Raw genomic sequence first — 18,396 nt, forward strand, 5'->3', positions numbered from 1 at the left:
TTGGCCAGTCATCAAGACAATGGCATTGAAACTGGGACAAAATCCATTGTTACTATAATGGGTCAACAAGGCATAATGACTGCCTCATTAAAGCAGGATGTCCCTTAACCCTTGTCAAGAGACTGATGTTTTTTATGAGAGGTTTTGCTTCTTTACATTCTTTCTGTGGTTATCGTTCAATATTTCATTAGCCTTTCACGTCTTACCCTGAATTATCATGACCTGGAACGCAGAAAAGAGGATAAGTATTTTCCTTCCGGATGACTAAAACCTCATCTTTTCTAATGGTGATTATCTGGCATACTGGATTTTGGTGAGGGAGGCATGGCTGGTGATCATTTTTTGCTATAGCTACTCTCCTAACCCTTCCAGCCAGTATCCCTATATAGAACATGGTGGTCACTTTTCTGCATGTAAATTCTCTTTTATTACTGAGATGGTTCTAGATTAAGGTAAACCCAAGGAAATTCTAGCCTCAGGATCAGGCATTGGTGCCAGAGAAGTAATTTCAAAAGAGAGAAATGACTACCAATCACTGTAAACTAGGGTCTTTCCTCTAGACATGCTATTGTATAAAATGTTAAGAGTTTCTAGCCCTCATGTGCCAAGAAGCGAAATGAAAAAAAATTGTTGCATTGTAGTTGAGTAAAATGTCCAATTTTCTTTTGGATTTTGACTCAGATGCTGAAGTCTGTTTGAGAATCCCTGTCATTCATTGCATACTTTGTTTTCTGGTAGGAAGCTCACGTATAAGTCATGTACAGTATATTGGAAAATATGCATCTCTTTGTGTCTGTGAACTTCTCCACTTTCATTTCTGAGAGCTGCGGTCCAAAGACTGAAGTAGAAGTGAAAGATTTCAGCCCTTTAGATCACTGAGAGAATAACAACGGTCCTCAGTAATGAACAGCTTAATTCTGCTTCGAATTCTAAATTCTAATTTTCCTATTGATACTTAAGAAAGATCATGTGTCAAATATGGGTGACTAATGGTTAATTAGGGTTTTGGCAATCTGACTTTTAGCGTCTAGTTGAAAGGACGTGGTTTGCTACAGCTTTTACACCTGAATGGGCACACTTTGTACAAGCAGCCAAAGTGCTCTTGTGGCTTTGTGATTGCTCATAGGTAACCCTAGTTATAATGATGATTGAGTGAAAAGAGTGTATGTTCTTTCCTATTTTCAGGTTGCTAGTATTGGAATCTACAGCTCCATCAGGAGATATGTCCCGCCCACACCACATTGCGTCAGTTGTTCCAAACCGCTATCCCCGTTGGTTCACGCTAAGTCACATTGAGTCCCAGCAGTGTGAGTTGGCATCAACTATGCTAACAGCAGCCAAAGGTAGCGTTATCAATAAAGCTGATATATATTTTTAGTAGACATGCTATATTTCCAATATTGTATTTCATACACAGAGTGAAGTTAATTTAAAACTGCTGCTTAGGAGTCTGAATTTTGATCTGAAAAGCACTTGAGGAAGAAACAACTAACTGAACAAATTTAAGTCTGTCACTTGGTTTTCTAGCACTGCTGCTAGACCAGCTGGATAGTGGCCAGACAGACCAGGTTCAGGTCTGAGACAAGTTTATTTGTTTTGCAATGGCATAATGTGGATGGCAAGACCCAGCAGTGGACAAATCAGTTCTAGAATTCTTAAATTAAGACAACTTTGTAGAATTTACCCAACTAACATCAGCAGGCACTGGAGGGATATTTGATTTCATGTTTTCTGTTCACGTGCATTTAGTTAGCTCTTTCTAAGAGAACTTGTATAGCTGAAACTTGCTTATATTGCTGTAGTTCTGGCACATGTAGTTGTAACATCTGCACCATTAGTGAATGTTTTTAGGTAACCTAATTGTTTCTTTGTTTTGTGGTTTTGTTTTTACATTGCAGGTGATGTTCGGAGGCTGGAAACAGTGTTAGAATCCATCCAGAAAAATATTCACTCCTCATCACACATCTTCAAGCTTGCCCAGGATGCATTTAAAATAGCAACACTCATGGACAGTTTGCCAGACATCACTCTTTTGAAAGTTTCTTTGGAGTTAGGCCTTCAGGTATTCCCCAAATTAGCTATTGCTGCAGTAAGAGACTATGAGTTCTTGGACCAAATTCAGCCCTGCAATGGTGGGTGCAGCTCCCATTGAAGCCATTGAGAATTGTACCCACTTATGCAAAGTCCAAACATGGCCCTTTCTCTTCACTGATTTGAATAGTACTTTGATAAATATAGGGCCAGCATATGGCACCAGCTTTGGCTCTTTTACACCATACAGGTGGTGGTACAAGACTAGAACACCTGCCTGGGGGTCTCCCCCAGTTTGGGGGTAACACGAGACTAGTGTAAGCAGCCACTGTATAGGAGTGTATTCAGGATGAGAGGAGGAATGGCCAGAGAGCTAAGTTCTCTGGTTATTCTGGGCTGCGGAGAAACCAGTAGGCAGACTTGCATGTCTGTCTAAATTAGAGCAGCCAGCCCTTGTGGCTGCTCAAACATATATGTTGGGGCTGCTGTGGCACCTAGACCAGACCAACATTAAGAAGATGAAAAAGTGGCATAAAGCACAGAGAGGCAGTTGTACACTCTTGTAGTCTGAGTGAATGGGTCTTCTTTGTGTTAGCTGCAGTCAAAAAAAAAAAAAATTCTTCAAGGCAGTTGAATCTTCAATTTGCAAGGGACTGCTTCTTTAAGAAGTTCTGTTTGGAAGCTATGTGCATACATTTCATTACTGTTGGGGAAACAAATATTTTCTTCAGGTGGCCTCTTTGCATTCCTGGTCTTGGGGACGCACAGAGGGTGCAGTTTGGGCCGATGAAACCTTCTAGTAGCAGTGTCCATTGGAGCAATTGTTGGAATGCAGAGCTATAAAAGGAGGAGAGGGGGAATGCTCCAAGAACCTTAGTTCCTTTGAACCACAGTAGTGGAGAGACTGGGATCCTTGGATCCAAATTCATTGGAACAGACCATTCTCAGTGCCATCACAACCTTTGTTTAGTTAGCATTTAGTTCTTTCTTTTTATTTCATTTTTTTTTCTTCTTTTGGATATTTTTATTAAGGACTTTGTGGCCTGGCACAGGTCTTTGGTTCCAATATGTCAGGACTCAAAGAAAATAAAAAAGAAACCTAGGTTCAAGTGATGTACCTCTTACCTATCAGCTTCCTGCTTTTGAACACAGATGTGCTTTGTCTGGCCCTCTAGAGGAGTGGGGAAGTTGTTCATCGTCTCGTCGCTGTATATGCAACATCTCCATCCTCAGGGCCTGAAAGGAGCATCAGAATTTCCTGGAAGCTATGCTGTTGCAGTAAGCATTAGTGACTAAACCCTCAAACTGCAAAGCACAATGATGCAAGGGCTGGAAAACTAGCTTCTGCTCTAGTCCCCAACGTGGTTTAAAGAGCCCGACAAAGTCCCAGCCCTGGCATCTGCCTCCCTGACTGGTGCCAAACCAAAGGGGCCAGTCTATGGAAATATTGCAAAGATCACATCCAGCAAAGCAATAAACAGTTGGCCTTACAGGTGTCCGCCTCTGCTGCAAGAGCCAGTCCTCAAGGGCCTGCCTCTGAGAATCCGGGACTTCCAATTCGTCACACTGAGGTGCAAGAGCTTGTCCGTAGTGCTGTGGCCTCGAAGTCAGAGTCACAGCAAAGGGTGGTATTGAAAGCTAAGTCTATATAGGATCATCCTGCCCCAGATCCATTGTCATTGTTTCTGTGCTTGAAGCCTTATAAGGCACCTGATATTTCCTGTGATCAGAAGAGGGCCTTCGTGCAGCACTGTATACATTATCCTCTGTACTTGAAGATAAAAATAAAAAGCATATGCAGTGAGGCAGGTTCATCCTTCTCCAGGAAAGAAAAAGAGAAATCTTGCAAGGCTGAACCAGTTTCCTTAGCTATGCAAACCTCCCGAGAGATGCAGGATCCTCCCCCTGGACTTCTACTGGTGCCCCAGGAAAACATCTCACCCCCTTTCAGCTTTTCACTTAACCAAACCATTGTCACCCTTGGAAACTTCCTCGGATTCAGAATCTGGCCACGTCCAGCCAGAGAGCTTTATTTGCCCTTCCCCTCACAAGGAATGGATCAAGAAATCTAGAGAGCATGATTGAGACTCTGTTCCAACCTTTCAGATTGTGTGAGTTCACTCTCCTGCACCCAGGGATTATAATAGGAAATTCTAAACTTGGTACTGGCAGAACTGGGAAGGTACCACTATGGGCAGTGTGGCCATATTCTCCTTCTAGTAGGCATTGCCGTGAATTTAAAAGGGCTGAAGGAAGCTGGCAAAAAGGGAGCCATCTTCCAAAAGAGTTAGAGTGAAATGCCCTGCACTGGAACCATCCTGCCTGGATATGTAGCTCTTGCTAGTATCAAGGGAACAGTCTCCTTTACTTGTCCTGGACACACTGCCTGAAGAACTAGAGGCCTGTTGAACCTCTGAAAGTAGCTATGGATGTCCAATCCTGTTCCTCACCAGAGGATTTGTTCCACTTCCATTAACTCATAGAGGGAATGGAGACTACCTTAAACATCCCTTTGGTAACTTTAGACAAAACTACACGCACAGTTGATGAGACAGTTGTTTACCCTCTAGGAGCGAGATTACCCTGCCAATTCTAGATGGTTTATTATAGGCTGGCAAAAAATATCTAGTTAAAACTTTACATCTGGACCAGCAATTTCTAAGAAAGCAGACAAGTTACCTCTGCTGATTCCTAAGGGCTTTGAGTTCTTCCAGACCCATACAGCTATTATTAATTGGATGGCAGCTCCCACTACCAAAGAGCTAAAAGATCAAGTCCGCTCTACTCCCTTTGGATTGAAAGGGTAAGAAGGTAAACCCTAGGTAGAAAGAATTTCTCCTCTGCCACATTGAGAATTAGAATGGTGAACTGCCAGGTGGTGATATCTAGATACCAGTGTTACCCAGGGGGAAAAATAGTGCACTTTGCACAGTCTGTACCAGATCAAAGTAAAAGTGTCCCAAATCCCTTATTACCAAAAGTTGGTCAATTGCTAAGCATACCTTGTATCTAAAGCTGTAGTATCCACGATTACATTGAGGCACCACTCATGATTACATTTGTCTGAACTATTCTTGGAACAAGAGTCAAGGTAGACTTCGCTCTTCTTCCCCATCCCTCTTCAGGGATTCTTATCAGAAGAACTTGCTAAGATCAGAAGTTCATTCACTGCTAGAGTTGGTGGGTGCAATAGAGAAAGTTCCTAAAGAGTTTCCATGGATGGCATTTTATTCCAGGTACTTCTCATCCTAAACAACGATGGTGATCTTCAACCCATTCTAGACCTTCAGAAGCTCAACTCTTTCTTTCATCAGAAAGTTCAAATTCCATATCTGTATCCTAGCCTCTGTCATCCCCTCCTTCTCTTTCCAAGATTGGTTTGTGGCTCTTGATTTACAAGATGCTTATTTTCACATCTTAAGCAGATATTTGCACTGAAAATACCTGGGGTTTGTTGTAGGAAGAGATCATTATCAATGCAAGGTTCTTCCATTTGGTCTGTCTGCATCATCTTGAGTATTCACAAAGTGCCTTTCAGCAGTGACAGCATGCTTGAGATGTCAAGGTATCCATATGTATCCTTATTTGGATGATTGGCCTACCAGGGCATCCTCATAGCAGGAATGAGCAAAAGCTCTATCATAAACATGTACCTTATTCAAAACACTGGGTTCAGGAAAAACTGGTAGAAATCACACAGAGTTATGACTGAGCAAGAGGGGAAGGTGACCTTGGAGCATTTCTAGATACTCAGAGCTTTCCATCTAAAAGAAAGCTACTTAAAAATCCTTATGGCAATAGAAATACTACCTGGAACACAGTAATGATCTCCCTGGAACTGATGAGTGTTATGGCTTCAGCAATGTATGTAACTCTATATGCACATCTAAAAAAGAGACCTCAACAGTACTAGTTAGTTGAATGCTACATGACAAATACTGATGGAATGCTTTGTGAAATTGACACTACCCAGGGATGTGTTCCTACCTCATATGGTGTAGTTATAAGAGCTGTATTCAACCCCCCGGCTTCCTCAGCCATAGTCAACACTTCCAATCTGAGCTGGGGAGCTCATTGCAAGAATTTGACAATTCAGTCACTAAAACGTTGACATGAAGGATTTTCACCCAGAAATTCCAGAGTTGAGGGATATGTTGGGCTCTCAAGTCTTTTTTTCTTACATCTAGCTGGCAGAGTGGTTAAATATTATCAGATATACTATAGTGATGTTTCCCATGAACAACAATGGGACACATTCCAGCCAGCTGTGCAAGGATGCTGTATGTAGGTCTGTAGGACTGCTGCAGGGTGCACTGAAACTCTTCACCTTGAAGGCAAGGACAATTATAAGCTCAATGGGGCAGGAACAGTCTGTCTACTGTGTTTGTACTGTGTCTAGCACACTGGGGTCTTGGACCATGCCTAGGGCTGTTAGGTGCTACAGTAATACAAATAATTAATAATATAATTGCAGGTCAGCTGAGTGGAGACTTACATGACCAGCACAAGCTTTCACTCAAGAACTCCATAGCAAAGACGTCTCCAAGTTGGGGTATCTGGAAATTAGACCTACTTGCAACTTCACATGTCAGAAGTTTTGCTCCAAATCTGAATGAGACATGGTGGGTGAGGTAATACCTTTATTGGACTTACTCAAAAGCTTGTCCCTTCCACCAACAGAAACTGGTCCAATAAAAGTATTACCTCACCCAACTTGTCTTGATCAGATTTATATATTTCTCATGGGGGAAGGGAATGCTGAATGTTGTTTTCTCAGTGATATTCTCATTATGTAATATGGAGGACTCCTTGTTGTGGTTATCTAGATTTCTACGGGATCTGCACAGTTAGCTGCAGCAACCTTTCTGTACAATTTCAGGTACTGAAAATTATAAACATGTTACTTGCTTGTACTAGAACAATCCTTCACAGAATTAGTTACAATTCTTACTGGAACAATCACATTTAAATATAAAAACGAGAGAGAAAGAAACAGCCTATTTACAAATGGATTTGAAATATGAAGGTACTGCTTTTAAAAACCAGATAAGGCACCTTTACTAGAATTTTGATCATGTTCGTGTCGAGCTTCTTTAAATTGAGGTTTCATTCTGATAGATGAGTCAAATCATTATTGATTCTGAAAACAGAAACAACCACTGGAGACTTGGCAGAATTAAGCAGCAGAGCAGATCACAATAAGCAATAATACTAGTATGTATCACAGCAGTCAAGTGAAAGGCAATACTAAGGGTCTAAGGAAAAAAGTTCATGGCTAGCCTACTCAAAATAGGCATATATATCATCATCCATTTTAAACACCACTTTTTCTACTTGAAAAGTCTTTTATTTATAATGAAGCATTTGATTATTTTTGAGGGAAAATAAAATCTTTTATCTGACCTTAAAAGAGCTGCAGTTTTATTGTGTGATGTAGAATGTAGTTCTGAAAATAATCTGTCCTTCCAATAGAACTGGTCAGCATTTTTCAAGTCTTTGAAATTTGAACAAAAAAATGACCATTTTGGGTAGGATTTTTTTTGCAATTTTTCAATCAGTGCTATATCTAAATAACACAGATTCTTAATTGTTTGTGTGCTGTCTCAGCTTTGTAGCAGAATTCATTTGTCTTAAGTGTCTATCAAATGCTTGTTTGTTTTTAAATAGGTGATGCGGATGACATTGTCAACATTGAATTGGCGGCGGCGGGAGATGGTGAGGTGGTTGGTAACCTGTGCAACAGAAGTAGGTATGTTCTGCAGATATTGTCCAAGGAAGTCATGCCTTCATTAGCCTGTCTTAAATGGTTTGATGGTTTCATCTTGTTTGGCTGTATAGGCACTAAAAATGTCAATCACTTTCTGTTGGTGCGCGAAAATTACTTTCTGATTAGAAGTCTTTAATTAGACCAATAACAAGCAATTTTCTTGAGCACATAAGATAACAGACACAGCCCAAGTAAAATCAGGACTGAATAGTTTGGTATACTTTGTCTTTCAGGATGTAGAATGAAGCAATTAGTCTATCCCCACGTGTATCACTGTTTGTGGACTTGTGGTCACTGTACACATGTTAAGAAGTAGTGTACTCCGCAAGTAGCTTCATTGATTTCAGCGTAGAGTAAGGTACCACTCAACATGAGTATGGATGACAGACTCTAACCTTGTAATTGGAGTCTAAGGGAGAGGTGCTCTGGTAGTTAGGGTGCTAGTTTGGAACTTAGGCGACCCAGGTTCTAGTCTCTGCTTTGCCACAGACTTCTTGCGTGTGGTTTGGTGAGTCACATAGACTCTGTGTGCCTCAGTTCCCCACTTGTAGAATGATTATGATAATACTTCCCAACCTTACCGGAGTGTTGAGGATAAAAAAAAAAAACTGAAGTGCTCAGATTTTGCAGTAATGAAGGCACTATAACTACGACCGATATAGCAATTTTAATTGTCGTTAGTATTTCTCCATTAAAGCACACATATGATCTTTGTACATGCTCCTACTTTTCATGGATTTGAGTCAGATTCTGTCTAGTAGATAGCTGAGACCACTTTGTGTTTCAGAACTTCATGAACCCACTTTTCCTGTTCAGGATTACTTTGTCCTTTGCCTTATACTTATCTGAGAAATTAATACTGTTGGTAGCCTGGAAAATATAGTTTGCGTTTCTATGCAATGGTGCAGTGTTTTATTGCTTTTATAGCTTGACTAAGTATCTCTAGATACTAGAGCATATCTTTTATTTTGTTCAGTTGCCTGTGTACAGATAAAAAGCCTTTATTCATGCCATATTACATTAGCTCACACATGCTGGTAGAAATGGTCAATAAAGAACCTATAACATCATGCAAACCACCTTTAAGACTTAAATTGAGTTTGTAAACCAGGGATTCTGTCTATTTAAATGAAGATCTGGCATTCTCTGGTTACATTGTATCTCTTGCACATGAATAAAGGGTGCACAAGAAATGCCAAGTGCAACAGAGGCAATGAGGACCTCTGGTTGTGGTTTAGGTGAGCTCACAGGCATGCGTAAATAGGGTCTAGCCATAATAAGGCACTCTACTTGCCTATAAGTCTTCCATTTATGGAGCCCACCAGTCATTGTTCTCTCCCACAAGAGCAGTAAAATGGTACTAAAGAACACTGCACACGAGTAGAAAAACCAGTAGCACGTATTGCTAAGAATATTTCCCTCTGAAGGAACATATCAGTTGGTATAAAATAGTTCTGGAAAGCATGTTTATAATTGAATACTCTAGTACAGTGGATCTCAAACATATCTGATTGCCCCCCTCCCCCCGTTCTTTGTTTCTGTAGTCATTTATCTCCCCTCCCTCCCCACCCCCGCGCCATCCCCCAGTACATATACCACCACCCAGCTCTGAAGGCAGAGCAGAGAGCAGCAGCTGCTGACTAGGTGCCCAGCTCCGAAGGCAGCACCTCCACCAGCAGCAACACAGAAATAAGGGTGGGAATGTGAAAAGTGATATTTGTCAATATCACTTTTCACAGCAGATTTAGCGCCCCATTGCCACCCGAACTTCTGCGCTGCTGCTGACACCCAAAGCCCTGCTGCCTCCTGGTGAGGGATTGGGAGTCAGAGAGCCCAAGCCCGGGTGGCGGAGCTCCATCTGTCCCCTTTTTCCTTCCTCTTGGGTGTGCACGGCTTTTCTGCACGAGCCCCAGCCACCTGGGGCTGAGGGCCAGAGCTCTTCACAAAAAACAAAACCACCCAGCTCGCGCCTCCCTTGACCTATTCCCATGCCTCTCTTGTGAGGCCCGCCCTATAGTTTTAGTGCCAAATAGAAACACATGAGCAGTTTTGAGATAACTTAAAGCGTTTTGCCCTGCCATGAGGGGACTATTGACATAGAGAAAAAAGAGGTTAAATGGGTCTAAAAATATTAGATTTTGAGGGTTGATTTGAGCTACTCGGTCAGATATTGAGATTTTTGAGTTCTGTAACTGGCCCTACATGTAGGAGCCAGGACTTGTTATCCAAAATGCATTATCTTAAATAACAAGAAAAACAAGATGTCTTTCCAGGAAGTTAAAACTTTATCATGTGACTTTTTCAAGTTCTCTAACAGCTTCAGTGACTCTACAAGAGAGAATGCAGAATAGTCTTATTTTAATGTGCATTTCCCATCATGTTTTCTCCATTGAGTTTGGTTGCATAAATAGCAGGTGGTTGGATGTACTGATAACCTACTAGGCTTAGTTTGAAGAAGAGAGAGGGAAAAAAAAAAAAAAGTCACAGTGAAAACCTCTTTCTGGTTGAATCCTAGTGATTGTCAATTGTTGATGATCCTGTCTCTCTCTCTCAGGTGTTTATGCACTGGATAGCATCATGCAGAACTGGTTTACACTTTTCACTCCAACCGAGGCCACTAGTATTGTTGCTACAACAGTGATGTCCAACAGCACCATTGTCCGTCTGCATCTGGACTGCCATCAGCAGGAGAAACTGGCCAGCAGTGCTAGGACGCTTGCTCTACAGTGTGCCATGAAGGATCCTCAAAACTGTGCCCTCTCTGCACTGACCTTATGTGAAAAGGATCACATAGCTTTTGAGACCGCTTACCAAATTGTTCTAGATGCTGCTACAAAAGGCATGAGCTATACGCAGCTTTTTACTATAGCACGCTATATGGAACATCGTGGTTACCCTATGCGGGCCTACAAGCTGGCCACTTTGGCCATGAACCATCTCAACCTGAGTTACAATCAGGACACACACCCTGCCATTAATGACGTTTTGTGGGCATGTGCGCTCAGCCACTCCCTTGGGAAAAATGAGCTTGCAGCTATAATACCTCTGGTGGTCAAAAGTGTCAAATGTGCAACAGTACTGTCAGACATTTTGCGTAGGTGTACTTTGACCACTCCTGGGATGGTGGGACTTCATGGAAGGAGGAACTCTGGTAAGCTCATGTCACTGGACAAAGCCCCTTTAAGGCAACTCCTGGATGCCACGATTGGAGCCTACATTAATACAACACATTCACGACTCACACACATCAGCCCTCGACACTATAGTGAGTTTATAGAGTTCCTTAGTAAGGCCCGAGAGACTTTCTTAATGGCTCATGATGGACACATTCAGTTTACACAGTTTATCGACAACCTAAAACAAATCTACAAAGGCAAAAAGAAACTGATGATGTTGGTTCGTGAACGGTTTGGTTGACGAAAATTTGTGAGGGCGGGGGGAGGGGAGGGAAGGGGTGGTTTGTTTTTACTTGAGCCTGCCTTTGTATCCTTTTTAACTTAAAGAAACAGAGCCACACCGGTATTATATGTGTATAGTTATATTGAGTTTGCAAACTAAATTGTCATGTTGTGAAAGTTTGTGTGTTTATTTTTTTTTCCTTTTTTTTTCCTTTTTTTTTTTTTTTTTTTTTTCTATTTTGTATGAGAGAGAGGTTAAAAAAAGGTTTGGTTTACACTGAGTATATGTTGTCAAGTGGCAAAAGCCCACATTGCTCTCCTGTTCTTTCTGTATACGTTCACAGCCTCAGAAACAAAAATATATATTGCAATGGCTTTAAAAACCAAACCAAACACCTCCATCCTGTGATAAGTACCTCGAATGGATCCAGCTTTACTCCTTTGTAACTCATCCTTACATTTCAGCATAGTTAAACAAACCAACAAATGAAATACTAATAGTTAAAAGGCTGACCACGTGGCTTTGCAGTGCTGTTCATCCAGAAGCATGGCACACAATGCTTGTGCATGTGGAAACTTAGCGACTGTCAACATACATTCTCAGGGATTTATCAAAAAAAATTAAAAAAAAGAATGAGAGCATTTATTGTACTGTATATATATTATAGTATATGTCTGAATATTGAAAAAATATAACATTAACTAATTTATAAAAAAAATTCTATGTAATGCAAAATACTTGAAGCTGCAGTAGCTTGGTTTTAAACAAAAAAAAGAAAACCTATCAGAAGGACTAAAGTGCGCCTTGCTTCGGGGTTGGCTCAGGTGGTGAACTATATGCTGGGCATCTATGCAGAGCCACCTTTTGGATTGCATGGTTGGACTGATACCTATTGGGGGAAATTTTATATATATATATATATTTATACAACCTGTGTATACATATATATGTATATGTATACACACATACACACATGCTTGTAACAGGCACTATAGTAAAGAGGGACAACAAAATACACAGCCAGAGCAGCAAGCCTTAGCATTAAGAATACAGTATGCCAGAAGTGGGGTTTGTGCCTCCTAGCCTAAAAGACTTAAAGAAATATCCTTTTTGACACAAAACACAAAATGTTTTCCAAAATGATTGACATGATACATTACGCCTTTGCAGTGAGCTAATAATAAGCTAACCTTTGTGCACAAATAACATATATATATAATATTTTATATATATATATGCTGCATAGGTATTTTGACTTTGTGCAGGACAGAAAGTTGTGTAGGTATGACTGTTCTACTTTTCAGTTTATTTTTTAATATATTTTATTTTCTCTAGAATTACTCAAACAAAAGCAGCCTTCTATCTTGCCTTGTCTTAATGCTTTAAAATAACCAAACTGGAGATCTAACTACCAAACTGTTCATTATATTATTAAATACCAATTTTGGTTACAGTATAGTGTCTTTACTTTAGCTGATGGTTCTGTATCCTTGTGCTTTTTAAAGCAGTTTTTATGTTTTGGTGCAAAAGTTGTCCAGTGTCTCTTGTTCCCTTCATTAGAGAACATGCTAGAGGTATGTCTGTAGGTATTTTTGTTTAGAGAAACTATTTCATGCTCTCCATTTTATTTATTATAATAGGTAAAGAGGTTGTACTTCATCACCCATGTAAACATGCTCATGAAGTTGAAAGTAATTCAGATTTGATACACTGATATCAATTTATTTATGTAACTAAATCACTGTTTTATAAACTTGTTAATGATCAACAATTTTTTGTTTTGATTAAAATTAGTTTTTTGAAAGTTGATTCTGCCTCCTTTATGGTGTCTGTTACTGCAGCTCAATTCTGTAAGTGTAGCTTATACGTCTTACATGCCACAGCTTTTATGCTCGGTGTAATACTGTATTAAGATATTCCATGGCCATTTCTTTAGCAATCTGTATACTGGGAAACAAAACCTTGGTTTCCCAAAAAAGAGATTTGTAACTGGTGATTTTTCAAAAATTTCAGTTCTACCCATTCTTGCATAAAGACAGAAGAAATAGTGGTAAGGCATATGGGAAAGAATTAATGCTGCTTGCTAATAAAGATACTTAGTCTGTTGTATAATAGAGCCAGTTCAGGCATATCTCCCAGTGTGGAAAGTAGAGCTTGCTGATGCATCATTTTCATGGAACGGCATTGGTTAGGTGGATATGAGAAATTTGAAAAATCCTTGTATATGTGGTAGCACAGTACTTTTTTTCTATTTATTTTCAGTTTACTTGTATATTTTCTGTATTCCACAATATGTAGAACAGCTCATTCCACACAGTATTGAGAGTCACTGCCTTCTCGCTCACCAGTCAACATCCAGGATCCTCCAGTTTTCTGAACCACTCATTATGAAGTGGTCTAATGCAGTTCTCATGACCTTAATGAATCCTGATTGTGTGGCTAGTTATCTTTCTGGGAGCTGGGGGAGGGAAATGTTCCATTGTAACGGGAGTGCCCTATTCTTAATATTCTATCGGCTGCGAAATAAAAAATGGGTATGAGTTTGAGATGCACAGAAACCAGACTACACTGAAATGTTCCTTCATTTGTAGAACGAGAGCGAGAATCTGGTTGGCTCCACTGTAAGGTTCTCATCTATACCAATCCTGAGACAACACTTGTATAATAGAAGGTGCAGTGACACACATTCATTTGCAAAATAGCTGTTAATAGCAAATATTAGATATGTGAAGACTGTCCTCTTGTATGTGTCTGATACTTGGGGTAATAGAGCCTGCTGTTTATAGTCAGAAGCACTTAACTTGGGCCTAAACATTTTTTCTTTGTACATGTGTGGTACCAGAATATCAACAATACCATGTAAACCAGATATTTTGTACACTGCTGGGCTGAAATCTTAACACCTTCAACATTAGTCATCTGTGCAGATGCACATCCTGGATTTCCTCTGCCGTCTTCCAAACTCTGATATCATTGAGTATTTTGACACCATTAATAATGGATCTGTATGTATATAATACATCTTGCAAATTAAAACCAAATGAATGGGAACACCTCAGTTATTGTGACTGCTCTTTGCACGGAACTGACCACTCTTGTGCTCTCATTCTAGGATTTAGTTGACTTAGACACACTTACTTTATTTTCTAGTTACTCATTCTTCACTTTGTTTGCGGAGTTCTGTTCCTTTGTTCAACCTCAGACCCACCAGGCATTGCTTTTGCCATGCAATAAATTTAGATTGTATACTCTGAACTCCCTCACTTAACCCCTTCCTGTGATTTTTCCATTCCCTTGTTTGGGTACCTTTAAGTATCTTAAGATGAAGGGAGAATTAGCAACTAATGAATAAAAATGTCAAAGCATTGCCACTGTGCCCCCAAATCTGCTGTGCTGTGAGGCTTGTGCCACTTAGCTGACAATGGGGGAGGGAGAGGGGTGTTCTGAGATTTTGTGCCATATCTGATGTAAAATGCATGTCCAAGGCAATTAACAGCCAAGCTGTCATAATTCAACAATATCAGCTTTCCATAGGCTTTGGTCCCTTCTGAATCCTCCTTTTTTTCATCTGGCTACTTCCTCTGCCATGCTAGGATGTTCTACAGGCCTCATGAAGATTATATGGGATTCTTGAAAATAAGAGTGGCTTTTTTGCAATAAGCAGATTCCAATTAGAGGACTTGAAAGTTCCCAACTCCTCTAGTGAGGATGAAGAATATTATTTTTTTAAATAAAATAAATATAAACGAGACTTATTTTGATGTCCTAATTTAAAAACGAAAGACTTCTTTATTCTAGAAGAGGTGAAGACTGAATGCTGCACTTACCTGCCCCCCAATGGATAATGAGAGAGAGAGAACTCAATCTGGCTTAGGATGTAGCTCAGTGATTACCTACCTCTTCAGGTGGGCATCCTTCCTACCGAGGATTCATTATTGTGGACAGTGTAGATAGCAAAATTGAAGCCCATTTAAAGAGAAACCTGAGGACCTTTTGGGTTAAAATTAGCCTTGACACAAATGCATGCAACTACCATTAACTTCAATAGGGAGTTTTATCATCTTACTCCAGTGCTGAATTTGGTCCATAGGGTTGTCTAATAAAGCAGGCATTTCAAGCTTCTATAAGGTGAGGTCCATGTTAGCATGAACCAAGAAGGAAATGAACTGCTTATCAATAGAAGGCTTCCCGAAGAACCAATGAAAAAAGGGACACTAATTTTGGAATACCAGTTGCGTAAGGGAGTCCATGTGCTCAAATATGTGGCTAAAAATATATTTCTCTCTTCTGCAGCACATAGCTCCTTGACCCCCCATGGTCACCATGAGAACCTCACATCACCCTTGTGAGATAGGAAAGTAATCCTCTGTGCTACAGATTTGTGCTACAGACCTTATCCTAAGGTCACAAAGGAAGTTGGTTGCAGAGCAAGGAATTAACCTGGGTCACGTGTGATAGGCCAGTGCTCTAACCACTGGATTATCCTTCCTCTGGTAACTTTAGGTGAAATTTCAAAGAGCTGGTGTTTGTCTCGATGACCACTTCTGTGAAGCTTGTCTGGCAACCTATGAACGAACCCCTTGAAGCTTTTACTTGTAGCTGTACTTTCTGTTTTGCCCCTCTGCCTATATATGTTCACGGTCTAAATCAGAGCTAAGGAGAGACTATTTCTCAGTGGAATTGGGTCTGTCTTCATTTTGCTTTTTAGAGGTTTTCAACCCTTATTTTATTTCCACATCAGGTGGTGGTGGTAGTTTTTTCAGGAGAAACTGTTGGGCCTGTGACATAAACTTCCAGAAGTGGTAGATATACATTAGTCTCATGGACAAAGGGATCATTGTAATTTAACTGTCTGCTCTTCATTTCTTTATCTCAGAATCTGTTTCCTTTAGTGCTACAGTTTTACTCCAGATCTGGAGCATATGGAATTAACGGAGAAGAGAATTCATAAGAACGTGAGCGAGAAATTGAAAAGTAAGATGCATGTGCATGCATGACTTACGAGGAGAGGCTGAGGGAACTGGGGTTATTTAGTCTGCAGAAGAGAAGAGTGAGGGGGGATTTGATAGCAGCCTTTCAACTACCTGAAGGAGGGTTCCAAAGAGGATGGAGCTAGGCTGTTCTCAGTGGTGGCAGATGACAGAATAAGAAGCAATGGTCTCAAGTTGCAGTGGGGGAGGTCTATATTGGGTATTAGGAAACACAATTTCACTAGGAGGGTGGTGAAGCACTGGAATGGGTTACCTAGGGAGGTGGTGGTATCGCCTTCCTTAGAGGTTTTTAAGGCCTGCTTGACAAAGCCCTGGCTGGGATGATTTAGTTGGTGTTGGTCCTGCTTTGAACAGGGGATTGGACTAGATGACCTGCTGAGGTCTCTTCCAACCCTAATATTATATGATTCTATGTACTCTTTCTATTGGTAGTTCAGGTGTCAGAACATAGTCTGAAACTGTAAATCTCTGTGGATGTATCTTACAGTACCAGGTGAAATTAATTCAGGACAGTAAATCTGCTAATATGTAGAATCAGAGCTTTAGATGGTTGATTAACTGTTTCTGCACTAGAAAGAAGTAGTGCACATATTCAGGAGGCCTGCATCTTTGATACTATAGGGCTATTTATTTATTTAATTTATATTACTGTAACATCTAGGAGCCCCAGTCATAAACCAGAACCCCATCGTGCTAGGCGCTGTACAAAGAACAAAAAGATGGTCCCTGGTCCAAAGAGTTTACCATGTGAGTATAAAGGCAAGAGTAGAACTTGGTCTTAAATACTTTAAGTATGAACTTTATTGTATACATTAAGAACTAGCTTTTATTCCATGGAAAACCCATAATGTTCCATCACTCATCTGATTTCATTGTATTCATAGAAACTTACTCCTGTCACTAAAGAAAAAGTGGGTTTAATGCTGCAAGCTTTCTAAATTTCTCTATGAACAAAAGTTGTAAAACTTTTTTTTTGCTTTGTTTCTGAAGAGTTTTGTCAAATTATAGAATAAGTTACACCTTAGTGAGTCACAATTGGTGCTTTATATCCAGAGGGGTTTGAAGGCATTAGTCATTCCAGTTTAGATTGGCTGGGTCAGATTCATCCCTCCTGAAATTCTATCAAAACCCCTGGAATTGTACCAGACACAAATTTGGTTAAATTCCTTATAATCACTTGAAAATACCTCCAAGATTGGTACAGAGACTGCTTTATGAATCCCTCTCTGTTGTACGGCCAGCACCTCCAACCTGAGTCAATTGCTCTGCACTAGGAGAGAACAGGATGTAACTCAAAAAGTAACTATGCCTGCTACAAAACACACCTCTATTTTAAAGTTCAAGTGTACCAAGTATTGGGTGGGAAGCTGTGAAACCACCACTGTGGTAACAGATGCTGAATTCTGCTGCTTTCTCAGCCTGCAGCCGTGGCTAGTACTCTCAGTAATAACACATTGTTATGTGGAAACAAATCTATTTAAGAATGTCCATGTAAACAGTGTTTATGCTTTTTTTTTTGGTAGCACAAGCTGGTCTGGTTCATGCTTGGACCTTGTGCTATGGCAAAGCGCAGTAGATAAATGTTAGAGGATACTTCACTGTGCTACTACAGTAAGTGCAGTTTATAAGATATTTTACTGGGACTCCTAACTAAAAGTAGAAACAAGGCTTTCAGCTGGAACATTTCTGATCATTTCCTAAAGGTGGTGTCAGATACTTGTACTCTGGGAAAGAAAAATTGCTCTTAAGAGAAGATTATACCAGCTGTTGCTCCTTGCAGCCAACTAGGTCACAGGGTCAAAATACCTATTGACCTGTATCTGCTAAAAACACTAGAAATTCACCTAAAAACTGATAGTAATTAGCAAGTTCGTACAGCACCTAGCATGATGGGGTCCTGGTCCATGACTAGGACTCCTAGGCACTACAGAAATAATATAATAGTTGTCATCTTGCTACATATCACCTGTGATACCATGGGGGCTCAATGGAAGGAATTTTTTCAAATTAAGTTTCCTCTCCTGAATAACTAATTCAAACATTTAATGCTTACATGCTAATGGTCCTTTTGTGATGGACTTGAAACCTAGTATCTGGAGTACTCAATATTAAGAGGGTAGACTATAGCCATTTACTGATAGTAGATCCCATGTTCCTGGTGTCCCGTGATGGGATCCTTCAGCAACATCAGTTAAGCCAAAGGGAGAT

At 40.2% G+C, this 18,396-nt stretch overlaps 1 protein-coding gene across 1 annotated transcript in view; it reads left to right on the plus strand.

The window, feature by feature from the left end:
* ZSWIM6 (zinc finger SWIM-type containing 6) overlaps nt 1-12,958 on the plus strand; it is a 161,993-nt gene extending 149,035 nt beyond the window's left edge. The window contains 4 exon segments of the mRNA XM_024193184.1: nt 1,186-1,343; nt 1,899-2,062; nt 7,699-7,780; nt 10,353-12,958. Coding sequence (XP_024048952.1) covers nt 1,186-1,343; nt 1,899-2,062; nt 7,699-7,780; nt 10,353-11,215 — 1,267 coding nt within the window. The 3' untranslated portion in view covers nt 11,216-12,958.
* Nucleotides 12,959-18,396: the final 5,438 nt, after the last annotated feature.

This window comes from Terrapene carolina, unplaced genomic scaffold, assembly GCF_002925995.2.
Source record: "Terrapene carolina triunguis isolate 2854851 unplaced genomic scaffold, T_m_triunguis-2.0 Scaffold69, whole genome shotgun sequence".
Classification (NCBI taxonomy): domain Eukaryota; kingdom Metazoa; phylum Chordata; order Testudines; family Emydidae; genus Terrapene; species Terrapene triunguis.